Source organism: Zootoca vivipara, chromosome 13, assembly GCF_965207765.1.
Source record: "Zootoca vivipara chromosome 13, rZooViv2.hap1.1, whole genome shotgun sequence".
NCBI classification, from domain to species: domain Eukaryota; kingdom Metazoa; phylum Chordata; class Lepidosauria; order Squamata; family Lacertidae; genus Zootoca; species Zootoca vivipara.
In genome coordinates, this window is record NC_142596.1 from 30,328,215 (window position 1) to 30,355,260 (window position 27,046).

The following is a 27,046-nucleotide window of genomic DNA, read 5'->3' on the forward strand; positions in this document are numbered from 1 at the left end:
TGTTAATCCCACTCTAGGACTGAAGTGCAAAGATACTCTGCCTGGGGGATCCTCTCATATCCAAAGCTATTATTATCAGGGCAAGCAATCACCAGTGTGGATCAGAAGGTAGAGATAGATCCTAAATTAGTTCAGGTGATGTCTTTTATTAGGCAAAGGGGCGGGGGGAATTTTCTGCACATCTGTGAATTCTCCTTAACACTTGTTCAACAGACAGCTCTATGGAGATTGTGGTGGGCTCCACTGAGGTCAGAATCCGTCTCCTGCTGGGTAGAGGCTAAACTAATATGCACCTCTCCCAAACCAGTTTCTATTGACTAAGCCAGGCGTCAGCAATGTTTTCCGGCCGTGTGCCGGAGCATTCCCACATACTATCATCTGTGGGCCAGACATGGGCCGGACATGGGCCAGACATGCGCAGAAGCAATTTCCGACGCCACGCTACCCATGTCCAGGGCTCCAGAAATGGCTTCTGAGCATGTCTGCAGCGCCGGAAAACACTTCTGCGGCTGTGCAGACGCGATTTCCAGCATCTGCACAGGTGCAGGCACAGGCGCTGGTTTAGCGCAGCACGCAGGGGACTTGCCGAGCGGGCGGCTCGGTGACCGGGTGGCTCATGGGCTGGATAAACGGCCTCCATGGGCCGGAGGTTGCCAGTGTATGGACTAAACGCTGAGAACCCAAGAAGAGCCGGCTGAGTCACGCCCATGGTCCAGCATCATGTTCTCACAGTGGCCAACCAGATTCCTATGGGAAACCTGCAAGCAGGATTCAAGCACAAGAGAATGACATCAAGCCCCTGGTAACCAGGCCAAGCCTGGGCCACTGTCTAGCAAACAAGGAGAAGAGAAGCCCCAGAAACTGGAAACAAGTAGGTACAAGTAGGTACAAGTAGGACTAAGAAGTTGCTTATTAGGACAGAACTCCAGTTATTCCAGGAGGGAGAACTGCTGGGCTGAACAGTCACAATAAGCCAAGCTTTGCTAACCGGGTGCCCTTCACACGTTTGGGACTACGACTCCCATCAGCCCCTCCCCCAGTCAGCACCATTTTAGAAGACAACTCCTACCAGCTCTAGCCTGCAAGTGCTGGATAATCAGCTGAAGGCTATGGATGCATTTACCAGGGATCAGCAGGTCAATATTCCATGGCACCTTCTTCTATATTGCTGCACACCACCTTGGCATACAGTCTGTCAATTGGGAGCATATGCATATCCTTCAGAGCACCATCAATTTAGCTCCTACAATCAGGAAGCCAACCAGTTGCCACTGAAATCCTGGCGCATTATCCCTCTGGGAATCACAAGTGGGGAGAGTGTATCTCTTGCTTGCTGGCTTCCCACTGGGGCATCTGGCCGGCCACTGTGAGAACAGGATGCTGGGATAGATGGGCCCTTTTGGACCTGATCCAGCAGGCTGCTCATCTTACATTCTCAAACCCCATTTGTCTCAGGAGTAACTACTCTGCAGTAGCCTGCAGGCCTGATCCTGAACAAACAATATAAGCAAGCCTTATGGCTCTAAGCACCTGAATCTTCCATACAGATAAATCAGGGGAGGCTCCTTACCGGACATCGACCTAACACGGTTGCGGGTTCGAACCACTTGTGGGCCAGCCTGGGACTCAAGCTTGGCTGGAGCTTCTTTGGTCTGCCTCACTTGCAAGGTGTGGTCTGAGCTAGGAATCCAAAGCAGGAACGCCGTCAGTCCACAAAGGAATTAATTTGTCTCCGTTGGTAGATCTTGTGGGGAGGGGCCATGGTTCAGTGGCAGAACACCTGCTCTGCATGCAGAAGGCCCAGCAGGCGTACCACCATCTCCAGTTAAGGGGACCAGGAGACTGGGAAAGGCCAAGACCCTCCAGCGCTGTTATCAACTGAGGTAGATGGGGAAGGGCCGCAGCACAAAGGCATGAGCACCTGCCTTCCATGCAGAAGGTCCCAAGCTCCAGCCCCTGTATCTCCAGGTAGGGCTGAGAATGCCTCCTGCCTGAAACCCTGGAGAGCCCCTGCCAATCAGTGTAGACAGTACTGAGCTAGATGGACCAGTGGTCTGACTCAGTAAAAGGCAGCTTCCTCTCTTCCTGTGTAAAACAGCATAAGGGGGGCATCCTCTTGTGGCAGAAGGCAGAGAAGGGTGAGCAAGTGGCCTCCCAGCCTCAGACAGATTTTGAGACCAGGATCTTTGTGCAAAGGTGCCCATTCCTCCCGTTTCCACACCCACCGCTAGTCAAAATTAAAAACTCTGTGAAAGCACCCCACTATAGTTATTTGTCCCTTCTTCCCTACCCTCAACCCCTGGAATTTTAAGAGTGCCCAGTGTCATTTCCCCAGTCTCCTTTGCATTATTATTATTATTATTATTATTATTATTATTATTATTATTATTCAAAGGGGTGAGAAGTGCATTGGGGCTTACCTTGCCTCTGTGCTGTTCTGTGTCTCTGCCAAGTCAAGGCCCAGGAGAGACCTGGTTCCCGTCCCGACACTTGTTGTGATTGTCACCAGCTTGTTGCCCACCAGCCACGTCTTGGTCCTCCCTCCAGAGAGGAGAAACTCTCCCACCGGAGACCTGGAAGCATCAGGAAGACATGGGCAATGAATTAAAGCAGCTGCTACAACTCCCATCATCCCCAGCCAATATAGCCATGCTCCCGTCAGCTCCAGCATCATATGGTGATGCTGGCTGGGGCTCCTGGGAGCTGTAGTCCAACAAAACATTGACAGACGCCAGGTCAAAGAAGGCTGGAATGAAGGAACTGAAGAACCGCCTTGATGAATGCGGCCAAAGGTCCATCAGGTTAAAGCATTCTCTGCCCCCAAAACAGGACATTCCCCACCACCGGAGAAACATTCCTTCTGATCATGGGGACTCCACATAGCTATCATGGCAAATAAGACAAAATCACTGGTTCCCACATCCAGTCCTTTTAAGGCCATCTAAGCCAGTGGGTGGCGCTGTAGGTTAAACCACAGAGCCTAGGGCTTGCCGATCAGAAGGTTGGTGGTTTGAATCCCCGCGACGGGGTGAGCTCCCGTTGCTCGGTCCCAGCTCCTGCCAACCTAGCAGTTCGAAAGCACGTCAAAGTGCAAGTAGATAAATAGGTACCGCTACAACGGGAAGGTAAACGGCATTTCCATGTGCTGCTCTGGTTCGCCAGAAGCAGCTTTGTCATGCTGGCCACATGACCTGGAAGATGTACGCCAGCTCCCTCGGCCAATAACGCAAGATGAGCGCCGCAACCCCAGAATCGGTCACGACTGGACCTAATGGTCAGGGGTCCCTTTACCTTTAAGCCAGGGTTAGCTAACTTGGTGCCCTCTAGATGGACTGCAAATCCCATCATTCCTGGCCACTGACCACACTGGCTGGGGCCTATTGGGAGATAGTCCAAAGCAGCACCAGGATGTGGAAAGGTGACAAAGATCCAGTTCATACTTCATTATAAGGGGCATAATATTTCACGATAAGGAAAGGGCATATCACATTTTGAGATTCTATTCTGGATCACTGAGAAGCAAATAAGGAGTCAAAGCAGTTGGCATACAAAACCAACAATAGCCATCCCTGAAAGAGGGCTGGGGACTCGGGCTTCGAGTAAGAACTGGAACCTTTTGGGCACAGCTGTGAAGTTTGAGAAGACGTATCGAGCCATCATGTCGAGGCAGGTCTCCGTCAGCTCCAAGTGGAGATTTTTCAGGCTGTCGTCTGCTTGAGCCATAGAGTTCTCGTCAGCAGATCCCAGGCTGGAACTGGTGATGGAGGTCTGCAGCCGGCTGGAAAAAGGTGGGTCGGATGTTTGCCAAAGCACAATGGACAAGGAAAACCAGTCATCTCACAATCACTACAGCATGCAGCAAGCTGGGAGGCAGGGGGTGGGACACACTTACACAAGCTTAGCAGTGTTTTTTTAATGGATATCAAACTTTGGAATGTGGCTTCATGAAGGAGACTGACCTGAAATATGGGATTATGAGAGCCTATGTGTCTTCTTAAAATCAAGGAGAGAGAGTAACTAAAGAGGGGCTATTTCATCTGCTTGGAGTAGGCTTGCCTGACCCCTCAATTGCTTGGGGGGGGGGGAGTTGTAGCTGTATGGCATCTGTGGCAACAGGACCTACTAGCAGGTCACTTATCAGGCTAGGTAATCACAGACTTGGATTCCATTTCAAAGCAGCCCTCCTAGAGACACAGTTGCTGACTATGGGTGTGATCCTAACCCTGTGATCCTAACCCTGCAAATTTTGGAGTAAGCCCCTCTGCATTCAGGAGGATTTACTTCCAAGTAGACATGGTTAGGATTGTGCCAGGTCATTACTGTTATAAACTGACATTCCTTTTTATACTTTCTATGAATTTAACCATGGGATAGCAGGAGGACTAAAGAAATCAGCAGCCCCCAAAGTGAAGGGTACCTGAAAAACAAGGAGCCCTTTGTGGCACCTCAAAGACTAAAAAAATTATGATGGCACAAGATTTCATGGACTTAAGGTCACGTCATCAGACACAGCTTTCCGTGGCTTGAGTCCATGAACGCTATTATAGCATAATAAATTTGTTCATCTTTAAAAGGTGTCACAAGACACTTTTGTCATTTTTGCTACAGGAGACAAACCCAAGGGCCATCCCTCTAAAATTTTAAGCAATACATTGTGCTGTACAAAATAATAGGACAGATCTGATCACCAGCTTATCAAAACTTTGTATCAAGAGGTCTCTTGTGCCATATGGTAAAGTTACCTTCTATTCCATCCCATAGCTAAATAGCCTTGTGACAACTGCCCTATAAAATGCAGTACTTTTTATTTAAAGAATGTAATTCAACTTCAACTTCAACATCTTTATTGGCATACAGAAAATTTAGTTCAGGAAGTTGCCTTTGGAACAACCACCATGGGGGGGGGGGGGTCAAGCCAGCTGTCCCTTCTCACATCTTTATCAATGGGAGTCACGCAACTAAACCAACATTAGCAGCAGTGTTAAAATTGTGTGTCCTTTTCAACCTTAAAACAGGCAAACAGAAGAAAGCACTTGCATAGCAAACCTTGTTGGGAGGGCTCAGTTCTAAGGAAATCATGCAAGAACCCCAGCATGCAAATCCCCTCTGTTCCATCTGCCACCCTCCCCATCATAGCAAGTAATGTGGCTGCGAGCCCAGGTGGCTCTCCAAGAATCACTACCTGTGGGCTGCATGGTCAGAGACACTGATGCTGCGGGACCGGAAGGCATCGACACCAGAGGGTTCTTTCAGCTCTTTCACTGGAGGAGAATTATTCAAGCTTTGCCTGGCATTTTTGGCTATCTTAAAGCTAATAGGGGTGAAGAACAGGCAGTGGCACCACCACCAAGACCCCACGTAAAGGAGGTGTGATTTTGCACGGGAGGAAAATCAGTGGAAGGATGGAGGTTGGAAGGCCACAAAAGTCCCGGAAGGTGATGTAAAAATAAAAACAAAAAAACAGGATGCCAAAAAAGGAGGGAGGGGGGAATTAAACACAATAAGCAAAACTCAAAAAGCATAAACAAACATTTCAAAAATAAAAAAGACAACAGAAAGACAGCCGACATCTCCCCCATTCTGCCCCAGATTGATAAATATTACAAAATAAAAGGGAGGGGGACCCCAGATGAAATTAGCACAGGTTAAATAAAATGAAAGCTGATCAAAAGTGGCAGTTGGAATACTATGGAGCCCTGAGCAAAAATAATAGAAGTGTGCCTGTTCAGTGGGTAGGGAATGTGCAATATGCATTAGCTCAAGAGGCACAGTTCACAAAACCCAACCCCAATTAAATGACTAGAAAGAAGACTATGGAATCATCAACCCCAACATCAAGGTCTAAAGCAGATTCCTGCGGTGAGGGCAGCATAAAGCACAAGTGGCAACAGCTTCTGCTATTTTTCCTTCTGCGAAGTGTCTCCAGCAAAACAAAATTACCTATGAAGTGAGCAAGGTACCTCAGGGCAATGTCTGGCTACTTTCTACTTTATGCTGCTGGATCTCACTGCAACTTTATCACTAAGGTTTGGGGGTGAAACCGCTGACTGAATGATTAAAAAAATAGATAACACATGGAGGGTGTATCTCCCGCTCAAAGAACACCCAGGACATATGTTTGTGTGCTTCATACCCAGAAAATGAAAAGGAGCTCCAAGAGGTTCCTGGTTTTACAGAGCAGCACACACCTGGGGTTTCTTGTGGGTTTTCTGACCAGGAAGCAAATCACACACAAACCATTTGCATCCAACCAAAGGTGCCTTTTAGGGTTGACTGACACTGCTACTTTTCAACTACAACTCATGGCTACTGCCACTCTGAGAATAATGGCAGTGGGTGTTTTGAAAGTACCTCTTGCAGAACAACTTTTCAACTCAACAGCATCCCATAGCTGCCAAGTTATCCCTTTTTTAAAGGGAAATTCCCTTATGCTGAATAGGCTTCCTCGTGAGAAAAGGGAAAACTTGGCAGCTATGCAGCATCCCAACTTAGTAAAATAAAAAATGCTGAGGCAAGGAAGTGGCGATGGGAGCCACAACTCAAAAGGAAAATGATGGGCACAAAAAAGCTGGCTGGCTGAAGTGGAGAGCCTCGTTTGTAACTCCGAGGTCAAGAATTTCACCAGCTGTGCTTTAACTTGCAGGCACAAAACAATTCCCAGGGCGGCAGTGAAATGAAAGGTAGGCCATGTGCCTTTGGAACCTCACGGGCCTAGTTGGAAAACTCTCTGCCTAAGAAGCTTGAGGGTATCATTGTTGAGGTGGTGAAGGGGCAGACACGCTTCATGGGCAGGCACAGATCTGAACCTGGGTCACCCAGACCCAAAAGGCACTTCGAGCACCACATTGTTTCCATGTAGCCCCTCCAGACTTCCTTTTTATTGTGCCTTCATGATTGTGCTCACAATGGTCTCAGGGCTGTTGTGCACAATCCCACTTTCATGGCGCTTTGCATCTGTAGAAGTTTTTTGGGGGACATCCTGCTCTGTTTCCAGTTTGGTGCATGTCCCAAAAATCCCTGCTGAAATCCTGTTGCTTTTCATACCACAAATGTTCCAATTTATTTTTCGCTGCACTACAGTGCGAGGGTATCCTCTGGTAACGCTGGGAGAAACGCTGCAGAACAACTACCGTGTTTCCCCGAAAATAAGACACTGTCTTATATTTATTTTTACTGAAGAAGACACACTATGGCTTATTTTCATGGGATGTCTTATTTTTATTACGCCTCCAGCCTTGCCTCGTCCTTGACGTCCTCCAGAACTGTGCCTATCACTATGTCTTATTTTCAGGGTATGGCTTAGATTGCGCAAATGCTTAGAAATCGTGCTACGGCTTATTTTATGGATATGTATTATTTTGGGGGAAACAGGGTAATAAACAGGAAGGACATGTGGACGGACCCAGCACTAACACAGTAATGTTGTATCCATGACATGAAAACCAAAAAGACACCACCAATCTGGAAGGGCCCAAAGACTAATGATGCAGCCAGGCCAGGAGATTGCAATGGCAACTGCTATGGAATACACCAGTACCACTAGCAAGTTCTGAACACAAGAACATCAGAAAAGCCCTGCTGAATTGGCCCAAAGGTGGCCCTTCTAGTCCAGCAACCAGTTCTCACAGCGGCCAACCAGATGCTCCAACGGGAAGCCCGTAAGCAGGACATGACTGCAATTGGTTGTGATTCCCAACCAATGACATTCAAGGGCAAACCAACTCTGAATCCCTGGCCCAAAGACTGCTGCATGGACAGTGAATGCAGGGCTAGGATTGCTTTTCTCAGATGCAAAGTCAGCTAAAGCAGAAACGCTAAACACAGTTTTTTTTCAAAAACCCACTTTCAATTGACGATAGTTCTCTCTGAACAAATCATAATGTTTTTGCAGAGTTTTGCTTCTTTCTCTCTCCAGATTGGGGGGGGTGAAGAAGCTTCTAGTCTGGTGCTGAAAAGCTTACAAAATGTTCCGGTGTAACCACTAGCTAAATGGGCTGCAAGCTGATCATTACAGCAGGGGTGGGGAACCTCCAGCTACTGTTGAATGACAAGACCCATCATCCCTGACACCTGGCTATGCTGGCAGGGGGTGATGGGAGTTGGAGTCCAATGACAGCCGGAGGGCTACAGATCCTCCAGCCCTGCATTGCGGGATGAGAGGAGGCAAAATAAGACACCTCAAACTGGATTGAGCAATGGAACAGCTTTCAGCTGCAAGGGCAGGAACCATCATTAGAACAAAATCAGGTACCTTCATTGGCATGAAACCTGACTCATCAGAAAAGTTGTAGCAGCCACCAACAGGCAAGAAATCAGTGTTTTTAACAAAAAGCACTTCAAAGTGCTGTAAAAAGAAGTGGACCTTCCAGGAGCAGCCTACCTCTTTGGTCTCTCATTCAAGCTGGTGCTACGAGCCCGGAAGCTGTCTTTCTCTGGTGTGTCATCAAAGGAGTGGAGGACATTTGATCGCAAACCCTGTTGAAAATTGCTATTATTATTATATTTACATTCATATCCCGCCTTTCCCCCAGAGAGGGACTCAAGACAGTATACACAAATTAAAACAAAATACAGTGGTACCTCGGGTTACCAACACTTCGGGTTACAAACACTTGGGGTTACAAACTCCGCTAACCCAGAAGTAGTTGCTCCGGGTTGCAAACTTTGCCCCAGTATGAAAACGGAAAACGTGCACCAGCAGCGTGCCAGCAATGGAAGACCCCATTAGCGAAAGTGCGCCTCAGGTTAAGAACGGTTTTGGGTTAAGAACGGACCTCCGGAATGAATAAGTTCATAACTCAAGGTAACACTGTACAAAAAGCTAAAAACATATAAAATAAAAACCATTAAAAATAATTCAACTCTAATGGAGTTAAAACAATTTGTTGTTGTTTAGTCGTGTCTGACTCTTTGTGACCCCATGGACCAGAGCACGCCAGGCACAACGTAAAATACAAATCTATTAAAATACAGGTAATAAAAGCAATAAAAACAGCACAATTAAAAACTGTTTCCTTAAAAAACCAGCTAGTTCTCTAACGCCTGTCAGAATTGAACAGTCTTCCCCTGCCAGCGGAAGGGCAAGGAGAAAGCCAGTCTGGCTTCTCTAGGAAGAGAGTTCCAAAATCCGAGAGCAGCTACCAAGAAGGCCCTCTCCCATTTCCCCCACCAAACTGGGCCTGTGAGGGTAGCAGGACTGAGATCTTTGAGTCCAGGCATGGAGAAGCTGTGGTCCTCTGGATGTTGCTGGACTCCAACTCCCATCATCCCTGATCACTGGTCATGCTGGGGCTGCTGGGGGATGGGAGTCCAGCAACATCCAGAAGGCAGCAGGTTCCCTTTCCCTGGCTCAGTCTCTGTCCCCAAGCAAATTCCTCCAAGCTTTAATCCCTGTCTGCCTTCTGCTAAGGTGTTTGACATAATGCTAAACCAAACTCTGCGAAAACACAAGCTCAAGAGTTCCTGGAGGAGGAGGAAACTGCACTCCCCTGCTTCCCGGTCCTCCTGCTAATGTACTGCTGTGAGTCAAGCCATGGTTTGGCTGAGTACACTACCCAAACCTGAACCTGTGGTTTGCTTCCTCCAGACAAGCCACAAACTGTAAAGCTCAAGAACAGAATTTAGTGTGGACCAGCCCACTGAGAATCTACGTCACATTGAAAAACCACCCCAAAAACATAGTCCGGTGAAACAGGGCAAGAAGTTTCCTCCTCTGTTTTGTGGACTGCTCTGGAGGCGGAGCTCACCACAGAGCGACAGTGCCTGTCATGGTCCCATGCTTCTCAGGCACAGCAACAGGCTTACCTTGGTAATAAAGGGGACGAAGTCTTTCCGAAAGGGAAGGCGGCACTTGATAAACCACATGGCTATGACGTGATGTGCCAGGCACACAATGTACTGGTTAAACCTGGAAGGCATTCAAGGGGAATGATCATGTTACGGCAAGATGCAATGCTTAAAATAGTATATACGTGAATTATTGTACAACACGCCATTAGCACCGCACTGTGATATTACTTATACTAGTTGGAAACGTAGAACATAAAAAAGGTTAAGGGGAATGTTGCTATTTAACAACAGGATTTAAAGTGTGCAATCATGGAAAGGCACACAAACTCGCCACTGAAGACTGAAAAATAAAATTTGAAGAGAAAGTCTGACAAACACATGCCATTTGTTGTGCAGACTGGAGAAACAGAGAAGACAACAGTGATGACAGATGACGTATGGGAGGAAGTTTTGCCTTGCTTATAGCTTATATAGCAGCCTTTCCCAACCTGGTGGCCTCCAGATGTTTTGGGACTACAAGTTCCATCAGCCTCAGCCAGCACATCCCACAAAACACCCCCACCAAAACAACCAGCACAAACCACCCACAACTTACTTGGAGGGGTTTGTGTAGGGCAAGGAGATGGCAAAGACGCTGGCGTACTGTTCAGCTGCAAAATTCCTGTAGAGGGCAGGCAGACGAGCCAATGCTGGGATTGGGAAAAGAGGAAACAGTGAAAGAGTCTGGCTGCAGATGGGATGGCTAGCAGAAACCCACTTCACACAGGAAGCCACCTTGTTTGCAGGGGGGGCTGGTTTGGGCATGGTTAAAACACGCCCAAACTGTTCCGTCACAGGTACAGGTTTCTCCAGTGTGAATCACAGAGGTCACCACCATGTGCTTATGATCTGGCTGCCTCTCCAGAGCATGGGTGGGGAAACACCATCCTAGGGGCCAAATGTGGCCCTCCCTATCCAGCCCTTGTGACTCTCCCTGGAGCTTACCCACCTCTGCTGCTCTGCATCCCTCTTCAGATGCTTTGGCCTGGCTGGAATATGTCCTTGGACTGCAACAAAGCCTCTTGCATAACCCGCTGCACAAAAGATCATTCGCACCTGTTGCTCTGCCTACCCACCGCAGGTTGCCCAGGAGAGAATGTGGCCCTTGGGCTAAAAGAGCCCCACCCCTGCTCCAAATCCAAAGAACACAACTAGCTCCACGTGCCACAGGGGGCTTCTGACTTGGCTTCCCCAAACCACTCACCATTCCTCTCACACTACATAGCAAGACACATGGAGGATTTGGAAGGCTTTCTAGACCAGATTTATGTGGGGGGAGCTGCTGCTGTTCAAAAAGTCCCAGAATGAGACTTTGACTGCATTGAATAAGAAGCTAAGAGGAGCCTTCTGGATCAGGCCAGTGGCTCATCTAGTCCAGCATCCTGTTCTCATAGTAGCCAACGAGATGCCTGTGGAAAATCCGCAAGCAGGACCTGAGCACAAGAGTCCTCTCCCCTCCTGTGGCTTCCAGCAACTGGTATTGAGAAACATTGCTCCCTCTGCCCATGGAGGCAGAGCAGAGCTGTTATGGCTAGTAGCCATGGATAGCCTTATCATCCTCCATGGACTTGTCCAATCATATTTTACAGCCATCCAATCTACCTACAGATTTTCAAAAATTGCACAGAGGGAAAGCAAAGGTCCCTTCCTCTCCTGAGCGGTTATCCACACACTGAAAAGCAAGAATGGAATACGCATACACTTACTTGAAAGAAATTCCAGGAGGGGAATGGCCATGTTGGCCGTAGCTGAAATATGCGTCAGCTTGACTATCAGGACAGGCAGGGCCTTGATGATGATATCTGGCATCTCAACACTGCAGATGGAGAGAGCCACGACACATTGGTTGGCGCAGCGATAGATCAAGCCGTGCTCCAGGCAATACACCATCTCTCGCTGGGTGAAGGAAAAGACACAAACAGAACCTTACCAAGCATTCAGTTCAGATGCATTTACAGGCACTTCAGTGCAGGGCTCTCTGGGTGTCCCTATTAATTTAACAAAATTCACACATGACTATATGAACAAAATTCATAGCTTGATCGTAATAAAAGCTCAAAGTGGTTTGTTTCCCGCCCCGCCCCCCCAAAAACCAACACCTACATTAATATGATTGTAAAAGCCAGTTAAAAGATATATAAACAGTAAACTAAGAAGAGATTATCACACACGTCAACATTCTACATTGCTTGGATAGGTCTGCATAAGCAAATATGTTTCGAGCAATAAGCAAGGACCACAGTGAAGGCACCTGCCTGGTGTCAACAGGCAGGGAGTTCCAGAGTACAGGCACTGCCACACAAAAAGATTGATGACTTACAAGTATTTTGTTTCTTGTTTAATAGCTAATCGCAAGTCAAGGGATGCCAAGCTCAAGTTAAGCCATATTTGTTTATTTGGCAGCAATGTCCTTCTCCTGGCTCACCCACTGAGCACGTTCCACTCAGTTTCCGCACATGCAATAATACCTGCTTGCTTTTGTCCAGGTGATTATGGTAAAAGATCAAAGTAGTCAGCACTGGAACCACAGCCAGATGCAAATCGTTACGGCAGAAAGTTTCTGGGGTGCCCCACAGGCGCTCAGTCATCTTTTTGTCTGTAAACTAGTGGCACACACAAAAAGTCACTGCTACAGAATCCAAAGGGAGAATGAAATTTACGGCAGGCAAGATATTCAGCAAACGATAACAGGCTTCTCCACTGGAGAGCTCTCCCATGACACTAACCCATGCCACAATTGTAGGGCAACCATCAAAAGCTCCCTAATGTGGACGTTTGTTGCCCCAATTGGATGCTCAGATGGTGTCATAAAAAGGCACACTCTCACCATAGAGCAGAGGGCAGAAGACAGCTGGTCAATGTTGCAAGGGGATGTTAAGTAAAGCACTTTGTACTGCAGAGACTCCGGTAACTTGTTCAGAACCAGCTTCAGCACCTTCCAGTCTGTCTCCTACAAAGGAAAAAAATGGAGAGAGACTCAGGCGAGTTCAAGGGTGGCATGGAAAGAACTGCAGCCTGGCTGCAAATCACACTCTTTCACTCTTTGGGCAGATGGAATGCCAGGCTCCATCTCCAGGAAGCAGAGCTGCCCAAGAGACTACTGGTTCGCTGCAACCATCAGTCTCAACGTACTATGGCTACATTAAGCAACCTTTGCCAGAGTGGTGCTCCTGATGCCTTGACCTAAAACTCCCATCAGCCCTAAAACTCCCATCAGCACTTAAAACGACTAGGTTTTATATGCAATGCTCCAAATGCACTTCAGCATGATGTGCAATGTCTTTCATAAGGCACTACTCTCAAAATAAAACAGCATGCCAGTGATGGGCAGGGCCAAAGGCCAAAGAATGCAGAGCCATGGGTGGGTTATGGAGAGTCCCAAGGTTCAGAGAGACCAGGAGGGCTGCATCCAGTTCCCCATCCCTGATCTGCAGCTTGGGATCCAATTACCAGGTTTTGGTTCATCACTCACTTGCTTCAAGCACTGGAGGAGGACTCCAAAGAAAAGGGAGTAAGGTAAGTGGCCCATACGAATGGCCGTGCTCTGGGGAGGCACACTGGGGCTTCCCGAGGGAGGGGAGAGGGTGCCGGCAGGTTTCTTCTCTGGTTCCCTGTGACATAAGGAGGAGGAAAAATCAGCCTGCTGCAAGACCGTAGCATCTTGAAGAAGCACAGCCGACAACTACCTAACGAAGAACCCACGTTCCAAGTGGCATTATTTATCTTTAAAATGTTTATATGCCACTTGTCTGTGCAAAGTGGATTAACAATGATAAAAACCCATTATGACACACACACTCAATCATTACTACCAAAACCCTTCAAAAGAATGGAAAACCATTCAAATCTTCCAATCTACTATCCTTAGTCCAGTAAATGGGAGAAAGCTTACTCATGGGAAGGCCAATTGAAACAAACAGGTCTTTTAAGGCCTTTCAAAACCCCTGGAGTAAGTGTCACTGCTCAATGCACATCTACTGGGATTTCCAAAGGCACAAGGGCCACCACTGCAGAGTTAGAGGCTGGGCCCACCAAGAGGGTCTTCAACTGAGATTTCAATTTCTGGGCAGCATGGTACAAGGGAGCCTCAGGTGAGAACATAGCAGAACTACTTTTGGGAAACAGTGGCTACGATCAAACAAAACCTACAAAAAATCACAGAGGCAGTAGGGGCTGAATCTCATGAGCCCTTCTTTGGTAGCCAGGCCCAGTCGGTGGAGGGAGTCGGCCCGAAGGGAGAGCAAGAAGTCAAATACCTAAAAAGAAAGCAAGAAAAAAATAATTAGCCTAGCATTCTCCACATGCTCCAAGGCAGGTTCAGAGATCTCAATCCAAGCAGTCCTGCAATGTTTCTAAAAGATGGTTGCACTTCAAGCAGCAGGGAGTTCCACAGGAGCAGAAGAGCGACTGAGACATCAGCTCTGCAGGCCAAGGTAGTGAACTGGTGGCCCGTGGGGCCTAAGCTGGTGAAGCAAGTCATTTGCTACAACTCACCAGATAATTTACCACCAGCAGGAGTGGTGAAATCAATAGCAGCAGCAAGACTTGCAAGGCACTGTATGAGCCGATGCTCCTCCCCTTTGCCCCTGCCAGCAGGTCAGAGCATTCAAGAAAGAGGAAGGAGCACTTTGGACTGAACCATCCTCTCTGCCAAACCCAGCACAGCAATGGTAGGGAAAAAAATCAACTGAGCAGGATGTGCAGGGTATAGGAGTCCCTTCCTGGGAGGAATTGCCCATCTCTGGATATCTTCCTCCATCAGACAAAAAAATTAAATCTATTTATTGGTAGGACATGAAGGCATGCCTGGTGTGCTATGGTCCATGAGGTCACGAAGAGTCGGACACGACTAAACAACACAAAGGAGAGAGTGTTATCCAAGACTTTTACAGGTAGGGGCTGAGGGGAACGATTATGCGACAGTTGGGGGAAAGCACACTCTGTTAAACACTGAGCATGGAATTAAGTTCCTCAGAATAATTGGAAAAGGGAGGGGAAAGGTGGGAGAAATTCAGCCCTTACTTGAAAACCACGTGGGTATTGCCTGCTCAAATCTTAGAAGCCAAAGGGAGGGAGGGAGGGAGGGAGGGAGTAGGGTTGGTGAAGAGTGGGCCGGGGGAGATCTCTGTGCCCTGCATCACCTCCATTGCTGCATCTCAGGACTTCTGGGAAGTTAGCAGCAATATCCCCCCACAAGCACCATTTGGAACCAGTTCTCTCCTCCTTGTCATCTTCCCTGCAAGTCCTTTGGTTTGGAGGTGGTACTGAGAGGCCCACATATTCCTCACCTGCAGCCGGATGCTGCTGGCGACTGGGAGGCTGTATCTGTGTTTATAGTGGAGCTGAATGTGGAGGATCAACATCTCATAGACGCGGGTGGCGTGGCTGGGGGGGAAGCTGTAGAGTTTTGTCTGAAAGGAGGAAAGCAAGATGTTGTCAAGAGGAAAGCCAGAATTTATTTATTTTTAAACTAAAAAGCCCAAGAGGAAACCACCCCGGGGCTCAACAACCTGGTCACTTACCTGGAAAATGACCAGGAGGCCCAGGACTGCTGTCTTCACATCTTCTAAAGAAGCAGAGTAAGACAGCAAGTCTCTTTCCTCCAGTTCAGGGGGAGGCAGCAGCGAATGGGAAGCAACCTTTTCAGGGAGAGAGAGCATAGGCAAGCTTTGCAGAAGGCCAAGGCCCACAATTACATAAGGATTACAAAAAAGTGCTAGGATGGCAAGAATAAATACCCCTGGCAACAGCAGAGCTACATAAAGTATACGAAGCAACAAAACCCACATTCATCCCATACATTTAAAGCACTATGATGCCACTGTCATGGCTTCCTACAAAGGATCCTGGGAACTGTAGTTTGTTAATGGTGCTGAGAGCTGTTAGCAGACCTCTCTTCCTCTCCTGGAATGACAATCCTCAAGTGGTTTAGCAATCAATCCATATTCACAGGGAACGCTGGGAATTGCAGCTCGTGGGGGTGTCCGAGTAACTCTCAGCATTCTTAACAAACTACAGCTCCCATAATTCTTTGGGGGAAATCAGGACTGTTTAAAGTAGCATCATAGTTTAAAGTAGCATCCCCAAACTGCGGCCCTCCAGATGTTTTGGCCTACAACTCCCATGATCCCTAGCTAACAGGACCAGTGGTCAGGGAAGATGGGAATTGTAGTCCAAAACATCTGGAGGGCCGAAGTTTGGGGGTGCCTGCTCTAGAAGAAGCAAAATGGTATCTTTGCCTGAACCAACAGGCTGTTTTGGGGGTTTCCATGCTTGTGAACCCAAAAGGAGTTTCATATGTGAGTTTTTAGATCTGATAATAATCAGCTATTTTATAGCTGTTATGTCTCATCCACGAAAACAGGACTGAGATTCCATTTTCATCAAACTTCACATGAATATGCTAACATGTGCTGCAGCGTAGCCAAGCTTGGTAGGTGGCTAGCTGTGTCCATAACACCCAGTGACATGCCATCTGGTTCTTCATTTTCAGAGATTTCAGTGGAGTTGCTACCCACACGTCAGGAAATCTTAATACTTTAATATTTGTAGGTTTCATAACCAAGCCATTGTCCTGACGACTATGGAACACAGAAGAAACAAATAATTTGTTGATTAAAGCTTTCTACCCTGATCCAAAACAGAGCACCTGATGATGCCTATTCAAGATTAAACGGCAACGCTCTTTAGATCATTACTCGAAATTGACACACTATCATCCCCACTGTAAAAACACACTCAGATTTGCAAAACCAAACAGGATATTCAAACCAGCAAAGCTCCTTGAGTTCATAGTGGAAATCCCTCCCCAAAGCAAAATTTCTTCCCTTGTCATTGACAGTTCCTGAGACCAGACACAGCTCCTGCTGCCAAAGCCCAGAGCCGAGCTGACAGCTGCCTCACCTTCTCTATGATATCCAGCAAGCTGTTGAAGTGGTGGGTGTTGCAGCCTTCTGCCAGGTCCACCAGCAGCTGGGTGGCCAGTTTGCGGACTTGGTGGTCTTTGTCTTCTTGGATGTGGGCCAGCTGGGAGAGGACCACCATGTTAATCAACTCCTCCTGCAACAGGACAAGACTTTTGTGAGCTGGCTAAGACAGACTCGTCTAAAGAGGCTGGTAAAAGAAAGAGGTGGAACATTGATTTTGACAGTTGTGCTAATACTGTATTGGTAATTTTTCACTGTAGGTTTCTACTGTTTCTGTAAACGTTGGTTGGTTTTAGTTATTAGGATGTTGTCCTAGTGTGAGGAGGTTTTATGCTATTCTCATTTGAAGTTGAAGAGCTACCGTGTTTCTCATATTTTAAGGCATCCCCAAAAAATAAGCCATGACAGGATTTCTAAGGGTTGGTGAAAAATAAGACATACCCCGAAAATAAGCCATGTCGTGTAGCCCCGACCGAGCGAGAGGCGAAGGCGCGGGACCCAGCAGGAGCTCCCTGCCTGCTTCCCTGAGCCGTCGCGCATCGGGGGACAGAGCCGAAGATCGGCGGGCGCTCCTTGCTGGGCTTGACAAGCCCGGGAAACAGCGCCCGCCGATCTTCGGACCTGTGCTGTGTGACAGGCAGGGGTGGGGGGAAGCGGAGATCGTTCTCCGCTCTCCCCCCACCCCCGCCTGTCACCAAAGATCGGCGGGCGCTGTTTGCCGGGCTTGACAAGCCCGGCAAACAGCGCCCGCCGATCTTCGGACCTGTCCTGTGTGACAGGCGGGGGTGGGGGGGGAAGCGGAGATCGTTCTCCGCTCTCCCCCCACCCCCGCCTGTCACCAAAGATCGGCGGGCGCTCCTTGCTGGGCTTGACAAGCCCGGCAAACAGCGCCCGCCGATCTTCGGACCTGTCCTGTGTGACAGGCGGGGGTGGGGGGGGAAGCGGAGATCGTTCTCCGCTCTCCCCCCACCCCCGCCTGTCACCAAAGATCGGCGGGCGCTGTTTGCTGGGCTTGACAAGCCCGGCAAACAGCGCCCGCCGATCTTCGGACCTGTCCTGTGTGACAGGCGGGGGTGGGTTGGGAAGCGGAGATCGTTCTCCGCTCTCCCCCCACCCCCGCCTGTCACCAAAGATCGGCGGGCGCTCCTTGCTGGGCTTGACAAGCCCGGCAAACAGCGCCCGCCGATCTTCGGACCTGTCCTGTGTGACAGGCGGGGGTGGGGGGGGAAGCGGAGATCGTTCTCCGCTCTCCCCCCACCCCCGCCTGTCACCAAAGATCGGCGGGCGCTCCTTGCTGGGCTTGACAAGCCCGGCAAACAGCGCCCGCCGATCTTCGGCCCTGTGCTGTATGACGGGCGGGGGTGGGGGGAAGCGGAGATCGTGCTCCGCTCTCCCCCCACCCCCGCCTGTCACCGAAGATCGGCGGGCGCTGTTTGCTCGGCCCTGTGCTGTGTGACAGGCGGGGGTGGGGGAGAAGCGGAGATCGTTCTCCGCTCTCCCCCCATCCCCGCCTGTCACCGAAGATCGGCGGGCGCTCCTAGCTGGGCTTGACAAGCCCGGCAAACAGCGCCCGCCGACCTGTGCTGTGTGACAGGCGGGGGTGGGGGGGGAAGCGGAGATCGTTCTCCGCTCTCCGCCCACCCCCGCCTGTCACCGAAGATCGGCGGGCGCTGTTTGCCGGGCTTGACAAGCCCGGCAAACAGCGCCCGCGTGCACTTTATTAAAAAATAAGACATCCCTCAAAAATAAGCCATGTCGTGTTTTTTTGAAGAAAAAATTAATATAAGACATGACTTATAATATGAGAAACACGGTATGAAGAATTTTAAATAGTGGCATATTTCACAGGATGAACTTGAACATAGTTGTCATCATGTACATACATAAAATATATTTTTGTAGTTGAAAACTTGTTTTTTTTGTCCTCTGCTGCCATTCTGTTTTCCCATCTTGACAGAGGTTCAAGGAAGTGACCTTCTGCCAGACTTAAACATGTGTCTGACATCATCCAAAGAACATTTCCCAGTGAAAAGGAAAACACACCTCATAAATCTGCCTATTGACGCTCAAGACGAAAGAGAGAACATGCAGAACTTTGATGCGAACAGCACTCCGCGTCTCATTCCTGAGGAGGAAAAAGGGACAATGGTGTTTTCAAAAAGGAGGAGGAGCCTAAATCATCCATCTAAAAACCATTTTATGAACAAGATTCCATCAAATATTAACTCAGTATTTGAATAGTTTTTTCCTGTTGATAGGACCAATTTCTGAAATATGGAATTGATGGAATTCCAAGGAAAGGCAGGTCCACATAACTACCAAAGGCCTTTTACTCAGGGCAGATTTGATGTGCTACCATCTCAACGACCAGGAAATGGAATCTGTGAAGCATGTTCTTTTGTAATTTTCATGCTGCAGCAAGTCAGGGAATGATTGGTCAAACAACCAATTCTATGTTAAATATTTGCGGGGATATAAAATCTCATTGGATGTCACTGATAGTGGCCAGATCTACTGGTGGCAGTGAGAAGAAGAATGCAACTAAGCACCTGAAAATAAAACAGCTATTTGTCAGGGGCTTACCTGAGGCAATCTGTATTTAACTGAGCTGCTGTTACTATGCTGCACTTTTTTGTATTTAATATTTTGGTGAGCTGTATGTTTTATTTCTGGTCTCCTTTTGGATTCCTTGACCATAGCCATAATAAATACTCATGATGAAGACATGAGAAACACTAATAACATTAATGAGTTATAGGAGTAAAATATGTGGAGAAGCCATAATGACATTGTAACCTATTTACCCCATGGTTGTCCTATTTTTATTATCCAAAGCTTCTGGCAAGAAGTATTATCAGAAAGTAAGATCATGGGTAACACTATTGAAGCAATGCCACTAGTAGCTTTATTCCTCTTTGATGGAAGCAACTCAAACTGACTCAACAAGACATGGTAATACATTATATGGTGCTGGTAAGACAATTAATAAGCAAACACTGGAAAAAAGGGTCTGGACTTTCCTTAAACAAGATGATATGCCACTGTCTGGCCAACTGCAGCAGGAAAACCTACTGACAGACTGAAACAAGCCAGAAAGTAACTCTGGTGTAACCTAGTTCAGTTTTATCTCACATGTGAACACCTCAATCTTAATTTCAAGACCACCAATATGTGGTTCATTACAGCTGGACAGCCTTAATTGATAGAAGGATGCCTAAACCTGTTGCAAATGTATACCTGTGTTTGGTAGTGTCTGTCTTATTTTTTTATGTAGTATGCTTTTACACGGCTGGGGGTGGGGAATATTTGCCAATATTGGAAAGTCAAAGATGTGAGGAGAGGAGCCACAGGCAGGAGCTGCAAGGTCCCTACCTGAAGAACCTGTCCATCAGCCCCTGCAGCTTCTGGATCCAGCTGTCCTTCGCAGGGTGGATTGACTGAGCTCGGTAGGTGATCAGGTTCAGAACAGAAGATTCCTTTTAAGCAAAAGGAAAGGCAGGCCAACACTTAAAAAAACATCCAAGTTCAACAAAGTAAGATTGTAAACTGAGGATTACTTATATGTAAAGGGTGAACTGTCAACACTATCTGTTGGTTAAATGGCAGCGGAAGTCCCATGCTCAGTGGCAGAGCATCTGCCTTGCATGCAGGAGGTCCTTGGAGGTCCAGGTAGGGCTGAGAATGGCCCTTGTCTAAAACCAGAGTGGCCCTGCTCACCTGCCCCAAAAAAATCCCCCCTGGAGGGCAAACCAGTTCTGGATCCACCCCTCCCCATCCCTTGCATAAGATAAGATTTTAGTTCCCTGTGCCCCTCCGCTGAGTGCTCTTTAAGGAAGTCAGAAGGAAACAACAGGAAATTTCTCAAACATTGCCATGCCTTACAGGTCTCTGATTTGCACATCTCTCCACGAGCTCAAAGTAATGTTTCTTAGAGCCATGGAAGTCATTCTGGTCGCATAGTTCCTCCACAGTGGTCAGCAAGTCATGGACAATGGATTTCAGCTCCTGGCTCTCCAAGGTCTGAAAGGAAGAAAACGCAACTTGATTAGCCCTCGAGAATCTCAATGCAGTCACTTGCAGGCTAAATCAAAACAAAAGAACTTTTATCACACTACATGTGCATCAATTAGGTTACCAATGCTGGAATATCTGTGTTATCAATGACTGTTTATTGCCAATGGTTCCCTGCCCCACTACAAGTATTAATACAATCATCTCAGCCACGTCACCAATTGGCTACAATAAAAAGGGTGCCTATGTAACATAAGATTTAAGCTCTAATTATCACATTTCATTGTAATTCAACTTCCACCTTACAATTTTCTTCCCCATGTATCTGTCAACTAAAATTTCACTTCATATACATGATGAAGGGGGCTGAGTCCACAAAAGCTTACGTCATTTAAAAAATTGTGATGTCTTTAAGGTGCCACTAGACTCTGAATGTTTTGACTCGGAAGGAAGTGTCAAAGAGTCTCCTATGCCTCTATCCTTTATTGACGCTTGGAAACACACAGAACAGGCAGGTACAGGCTAGAAATTAAAGAAAGTGAAACCCTTCTCCATTCCTACTCCAATAACTCTGCCATTCTGCACCCCTCCCCCCCCAGAACACATCCAAAATAGCCTCTTTAAATTCTATTCCATGGTGTTAGAACAACAAACATTGATTCTGTGAGACCTTATGGCTGCAGAGACTGCTATTACAAGGCTGGAAAAATAAGCACTCAACCCAGTCAGATGAGCGGCATATAAATATCATTATTATTATTATTATCATCATCATCATCACCATCATCTGCTATTCAGCAGTCTGAAGACCATACTGCCCTTTCTGTGCTTGACAGTATAGCTTATCATCTTTGCTCTCATTTGGATGCCATTTGGACATATGGACTTTCTAAATTAGTATGTTTAAGTCAGAATATTTTTATTCATAATGCCAGCTGGCGGTGGTTCTCTTTTTTCTGTTACATTTACGAAAACAGTATTAAAAATAAAACAAATGGGGCTTCCCATTTACCTGCAGCTGCTGAAGCAGCCGCTCGATGATATTCAGGAGGATGTCCCAAGTGACTGCCTGGAGGTCCTTCCCATATTTTTTGATCAGCCTTGTGATGGAAAGGACTATTTCATAAGACACAATGGTATTCGGACTCGTCATGGCCTGGAAGGGGGAGAGAAAGCCTCAAGTAAGGAACTGACATACCGGGAACACCTGAATGACAGAGGGCTCATTTGCTGGTTCCACTGGGATAGGACACTTCAAGAAGGAAGCACCCAGAATAGTATGTTAGGTGCCACACAACTGGAGTGGTCAGAAGGGAGATCAAGGTTTCCTTGGAGACCTCCCAAGTGATTTGTAGAACAGAAACGGTTTCCAATTCCCAACAGTTGTAACAATAGCAACAACAAAAAGTATTTCCCCCCCCCCTTCTAAATTAGTCTGCTGAAATCGGGAAAGCTTGGGTTCCACCACACTTTGCAATTCTATGTCCGCCTTCCTTAGCCCTGATTTTGCACCTGGTTTTAGGTGATGCACTTCATGGCTTAAAGTGAAAAGGTAGATTCTACTAGCTATGCAACCCTGCCATCCAAAACTAATGACGTGTGTGGAAAAACTGCCAGAGAGACTTCAGGTACACAAGCAAGATCAGAAAGTGCAGGCTGCTACTCAGGAGTAAAGAAAGGAACTTCTGAGCCCTGACAAACTCACTATACAGACAATTTGCAGCCAAAAACGAAAAGGCTGTAAGTGGTGCAACTGAACCACGCTGAATGGCAGTGTAGTCACAGATGAAATAGCAGGCTGTGAGTGCAGGTATCTTTGGCTTCTTCCAACACACCTCCGCCCTTGCTGCTTGTGAAGCTTTCTTATAGCAAGAGAAACAGCAATCTTTTCAACCGTTATGGAGAGGGGCTTCAGCTCAGTAGCCCATAGGTTCCCTCTGATTTCGCGTTCCCCAATATTTGTTTATTGCATTTTATCCTTTCTTTGAGGAGCATTGTACATGGATCCTCTCACAACAACCCTATTAGGTAGGTTAGTCTAAGAGGCAGTAATAAGCCTAAGGTCACCCAGCAAACTTCACACCTGAGCCAGGATTTTAATCTAAACCTCCACCATCTATCACCTACATGACCCTGGTTCGAAGGGCTCAGAATTACCTTCAGAAAGGAGGGCAGCACTGAAGTTGGCGAATTCCTGAGTGACTGCAGCCTGTGCGCTCCCCACAAGGCCATGCCCACGAAAAACACAGCCCCTCTCAGCAGTGCGGCGTCTACCATGTAGGTCCTGCAAAGACGGGAATTTTGACCACAATTAGTGGGTCTCAGACTTCGGCTTCAGGGTCTTCCTTAAATCAGTAGTAGTGGGAAAGGGGGAGGGGGGGAGGGAGGGAGGGAGGGGGGCCCGCCCAGAGCCATCATTCTTTTTTCTCTCCTATCAGCACAAGTCCACTCCTCCCAACCTCCTTGCGGTGCACATCTGGCCCTATGGGGGTCAGTGTCACCTGGATTTCTAAAACTTCAAAAGTGATGACAATATACAGGCAACTCCCCATTTACGCGCATTCAAGTCATACATGGTCATGCGTCGCTGCAAACCTGCAAGTTTTGCAAAAACGGCCCTAAAAGAGTGAAGAAACAGCAGAAATGGTGCGAACACAGCATTTAGCAATCCCACAAGCCTTTGCAAGTGCAAACCCAGGAGCCCTTGCACCGACCTGAGGCCTACGGAGAGTTTGAGTAAGGAGGTTTGGAGGGAGTGATTGTGGCGTTTGCAGGATTTTTCAACTGTGTTCCCAATACACGTGATTTCACTTAAACGTGCAGTGCCTCGGATTATAACCCCTGTGTAAATAGGGAGTTGCCTGTAGTAGGACTTTGGGGGGGGGAATATCAAGAGCTCATGCTCTTCTCTGTGTCTGGATAGCTGCTAAGACAGCCCTATCCAAGCCTTGCTCAGGAACTGCCACTGAGCATTGGTCTCAAAGCATTCCATGCAAAGCTTGCAAGTCCAGCTGCCTGCTCTGGGATGTCAAGTGTGGGGCTAAGCCCTGTACCCCTACAATCTTTCGGGCAGCATTAAAGTAGTTATCTTGTACCAGTGCGGAACCCAACTTTGCGCTTGCTCCCAGCCCCAGGGAAAGCAGAGGTTTCAGCAGGCAGCACAGATGTACCTGTCCTCCATGATCCGGCACATGTTGTAAATGGCACTGTGCCCCAAGTGAGTTCCTAACAGATTGCGCATGAGCTGAAGGACAAACAGAAGCATGTTGTTAAACGGAAGCAAAGCCCTTGGAATTCTGCACACGCACATACATGCACACACACAAACAAACTGACAAAAAAAGAGAAATGCACAAAATTTATGCACTGAAAAAATATGGAAAGTGCAAAGTCTGGTACAAAACCCTGCAGTACAAATAAGGAAACTATACAAGATTTAAACAATTCTAGTTGCAAGCTATTGAATCATCAAGTTTAACAGTTTGGAAAAGATAATGCAAGAATGATCTTGGTGCAAAATGCCACCTTTGGTTTTTCAGCACAGTGAATGCATGCAGAAGCCTTGGGGGTAGCTGGACCGGTTACTGACCTCCTGGTGCTGGACTAGATAACCCTTGGGGTCCCTTCCAACTATGCAATTCAGTGATTCTATGCTTCTGTGACTCAACAGTAGGCAGAAGTTTCTGATGCTAAGAACCGTTGAAACAGTGGAGCAGACTACCTGGGAAGGTGGTGGACTCTCCTTCACTGGAGGTTTTAAAGAAAGGTCTGATCGCCATCTCCCAAGCATTCTTTAGCTGTGATTCCTGCATTGCAGGGGGTTGGGCCAGATGACCCCTGGGGGTGCCTTCCAACTCTACAGTTCTATGAATCTATTCTATTATTATGTGTGCAAAGATGGTGCTCTACCCACTCAGATACAGTCCTTCCCTGATCAAGTGGCAGGTGCTGGGAAAGTGCTCCTGGATGAGACACTGGACAGCTGCCAACAGCCAGCCAACCAGAGGAGAATGCCCTGGCCTACATGGCTAAATAGCTTCCTATATTCAGCCTTTTCTCCCCCAGGACCACTGAACTGCCATCTACCCAGAGTACTGGCAAGATAACAGACCTTCCAGCAAGGCTCACAGAGTTCCTTCACATTGATCGTCCGGCACAAGGTGATTATGAAGACTGGGAGGGTTTCCGAAGGCAAGCAGTTGTAGCACACCACGGCGTCAAGGACCTGCAGGGAAACCTGAGAAGGGAGAAAAGGAATGTGATTGCCTTGGAATTGTATCATCAATCTTATTTATTTCAGGTACTTTTAAACACTTAATTTTCAGGAGTTCCAAATGAAATACATGAAGTACTTTTTAAAAAGAAATACAAAGAACAAGAACAATTAAAATTCACTTTTTAAAAAATGCACTTATATCTCTCTTTCCCCCCCCCCTCTGATGAGCTTTAAGTACTGTAGTGTACATGGTCCTCCTACTCCTCAGTTCATCCTCACAAGTTAAAGGTAAAGTACCCCTGGGTGGTTAAGTCCAGTCAAAGGCAACTATGGGGTGTGGCGCTCATCTCACTTTCAGACCAAGGGAGCCGGTGTTTGTCCACAGACAGCTTTCCAGGTCATGTGACCAGCATGACTAATCCGCTTCTGGTACAACGGAATACCGCACATAAACGCTGTTTACCTTCCCGCCACAGTGGTACCTATTTATCTACTTGCACTGGTATGCTTTTGAACTGCTAGGTTGGCAGAAGCTGGGACAGAGGAACGGGAGCTCACCCTGTAGCATGGGTTCAAACCGCCGATCTTCCGATTGGCAAGCCAAAAAGGCTCAGTGGTTTATACCACAGTGCCACCTGCATCTCTAATCCCCACAACAACAGGCTAGGCTGTGGTAGGCTAGGTGAGAGGCAGTGACTGAGTCAAGGTCAGTCAGTGAGCTTTCTGGCAGAACAGGGATTTGAACCCTGGTCTCTCAGGTCCTAGCCCAACACCCTAACCACTTTACCACGTGGGCTCTCGAACAGACAGAAACAGAGAACTACCTTTACATGCCTGCTGAACCAGGAAAATCTTAGTCATGCATCTGAAGTCCAGCAGCGAGGGGATATCTCTAATTTCAGTAGGAAGAGAGTTCCACAGCTGAGATTTTACAGTCCAGCTTCAACTCTGTCCCAAACCACAACCCCACTGCTAATAATCAAGAGAAGGGGAATATTGTTTCCACTTGAGACAACAAACAACAAATTAACAGAATAAGTTGGTTCCAGGGAGGGATTGTTGAGAGAGAAAGGTTTGACATCCCAGAGGATTCTGGAGGGAATTCCAGCCATGGGATTGCACCAAAAATATTGCTCTCCTCTTTATAATGACACTTTGTCCTAACACCCATAATATTACACATAACTACTGACCTCAATGTCAACTGCAGAAGATGTCTGAATGCACAAGAGGCAAATCATGCTGTAGGAAAGAAAAACATAAAAATAAAAATCTACCCCTCCAGGGCAAAATTTCTAAATCTACGGGCTCAACCCTACCAGGAAGCCCACCCCATCCCAGAGATACAAGAGCTGGTTGCTCTGTCCGAATTCTCCTTTATCATCATGCACTTATGATTAGGCACATAGGAAGCTGCCTTCTACCTAGTCAGACCATTGGTCCATCTAGCTCAGTATCATCAGCACTTATTGGCAGCAGCAATCCAAGGTTTCAGGCAGGGGTCTTTCCCAGCCCTACCTAGAGATGAAAATATGGAGTCCTCATGGAGGTCAGACTGCCAATTTAACCCTCAAACAGGGTTTCTTAGAACCAAGAGAAGGTTTAAAGATTAGCCTTACTTGACCATGTCAGCGATATATTCATCCAAGTAGCAGCTATTGAACTTGACTAGGTTGACCAGCACCAGCAGGAACTCTGAAGTCAAACCAATATCCATCCACTGAAGGACAAATTCAGCTGAAGGAGAAGAAAAGAGGAATGCAGCCTGGAAACAAAATCACTGCAAATTAACTTGTTTTCAACTTGCTGAAACACCTCCTGTTTTCTGAACCCCAGGTGGTGTTTCACAGCCATGACAGATGTACCTCTCGTGCTTCTGCCTGACCCATGCAGATATTCACCAGATATGTCTTATTGCAGGGACATCAGAACCGCCTTGCTAGACCAGGTCAAAGGTACTTCTGGGTTAGCATTCTGCTTCCACTAGTGAGCAGCCAAGACTCCTGGGAAGTCCTCAAGCATGAAGGAAATACCACCAGCCCACCCATAGAGGAGACCTATGTTG

General features: G+C 47.4%; 1 protein-coding gene across 7 annotated transcripts in view; it reads right to left on the minus strand.

Annotated features, from left to right (window-relative positions):
- Positions 1-27,046, minus strand: part of TSC2 (TSC complex subunit 2) — a 47,989-nt gene that overhangs the window by 16,214 nt on the left and 4,729 nt on the right. For 5 of the 7 annotated variants that reach the window (XM_060282946.2, XM_035130991.3, XM_088656952.1 and 2 more), the window contains 24 exons: positions 26,601-26,718; positions 26,175-26,223; positions 24,877-25,002; positions 23,936-24,009; positions 22,923-23,049; positions 21,778-21,921; positions 20,637-20,774; positions 20,127-20,230; positions 18,798-18,879; positions 16,732-16,887; positions 15,351-15,467; positions 15,117-15,239; positions 13,978-14,084; positions 13,301-13,439; positions 12,656-12,778; positions 12,297-12,431; positions 11,535-11,724; positions 10,385-10,478; positions 9,805-9,907; positions 8,381-8,475; positions 5,183-5,311; positions 3,614-3,778; positions 2,421-2,573; positions 1,571-1,680 (listed from right to left, as the gene is read on the minus strand). In XM_060282946.2, the coding sequence (XP_060138929.2) occupies positions 1,571-1,680; positions 2,421-2,573; positions 3,614-3,778; positions 5,183-5,311; positions 8,381-8,475; positions 9,805-9,907; positions 10,385-10,478; positions 11,535-11,724; positions 12,297-12,431; positions 12,656-12,778; positions 13,301-13,439; positions 13,978-14,084; positions 15,117-15,239; positions 15,351-15,467; positions 16,732-16,887; positions 18,798-18,879; positions 20,127-20,230; positions 20,637-20,774; positions 21,778-21,921; positions 22,923-23,049; positions 23,936-24,009; positions 24,877-25,002; positions 26,175-26,223; positions 26,601-26,718 (2,901 nt within the window). The remainder of the gene's footprint in view (positions 1-1,570; positions 1,681-2,420; positions 2,574-3,613; positions 3,779-5,182; positions 5,312-8,380; positions 8,476-9,804; positions 9,908-10,384; positions 10,479-11,534; positions 11,725-12,296; positions 12,432-12,655; positions 12,779-13,300; positions 13,440-13,977; positions 14,085-15,116; positions 15,240-15,350; positions 15,468-16,731; positions 16,888-18,797; positions 18,880-20,126; positions 20,231-20,636; positions 20,775-21,777; positions 21,922-22,922; positions 23,050-23,935; positions 24,010-24,876; positions 25,003-26,174; positions 26,224-26,600; positions 26,719-27,046) is intronic. The other 2 variants (XM_060282948.2, XM_060282947.2) reach the window with 1 other exon arrangement.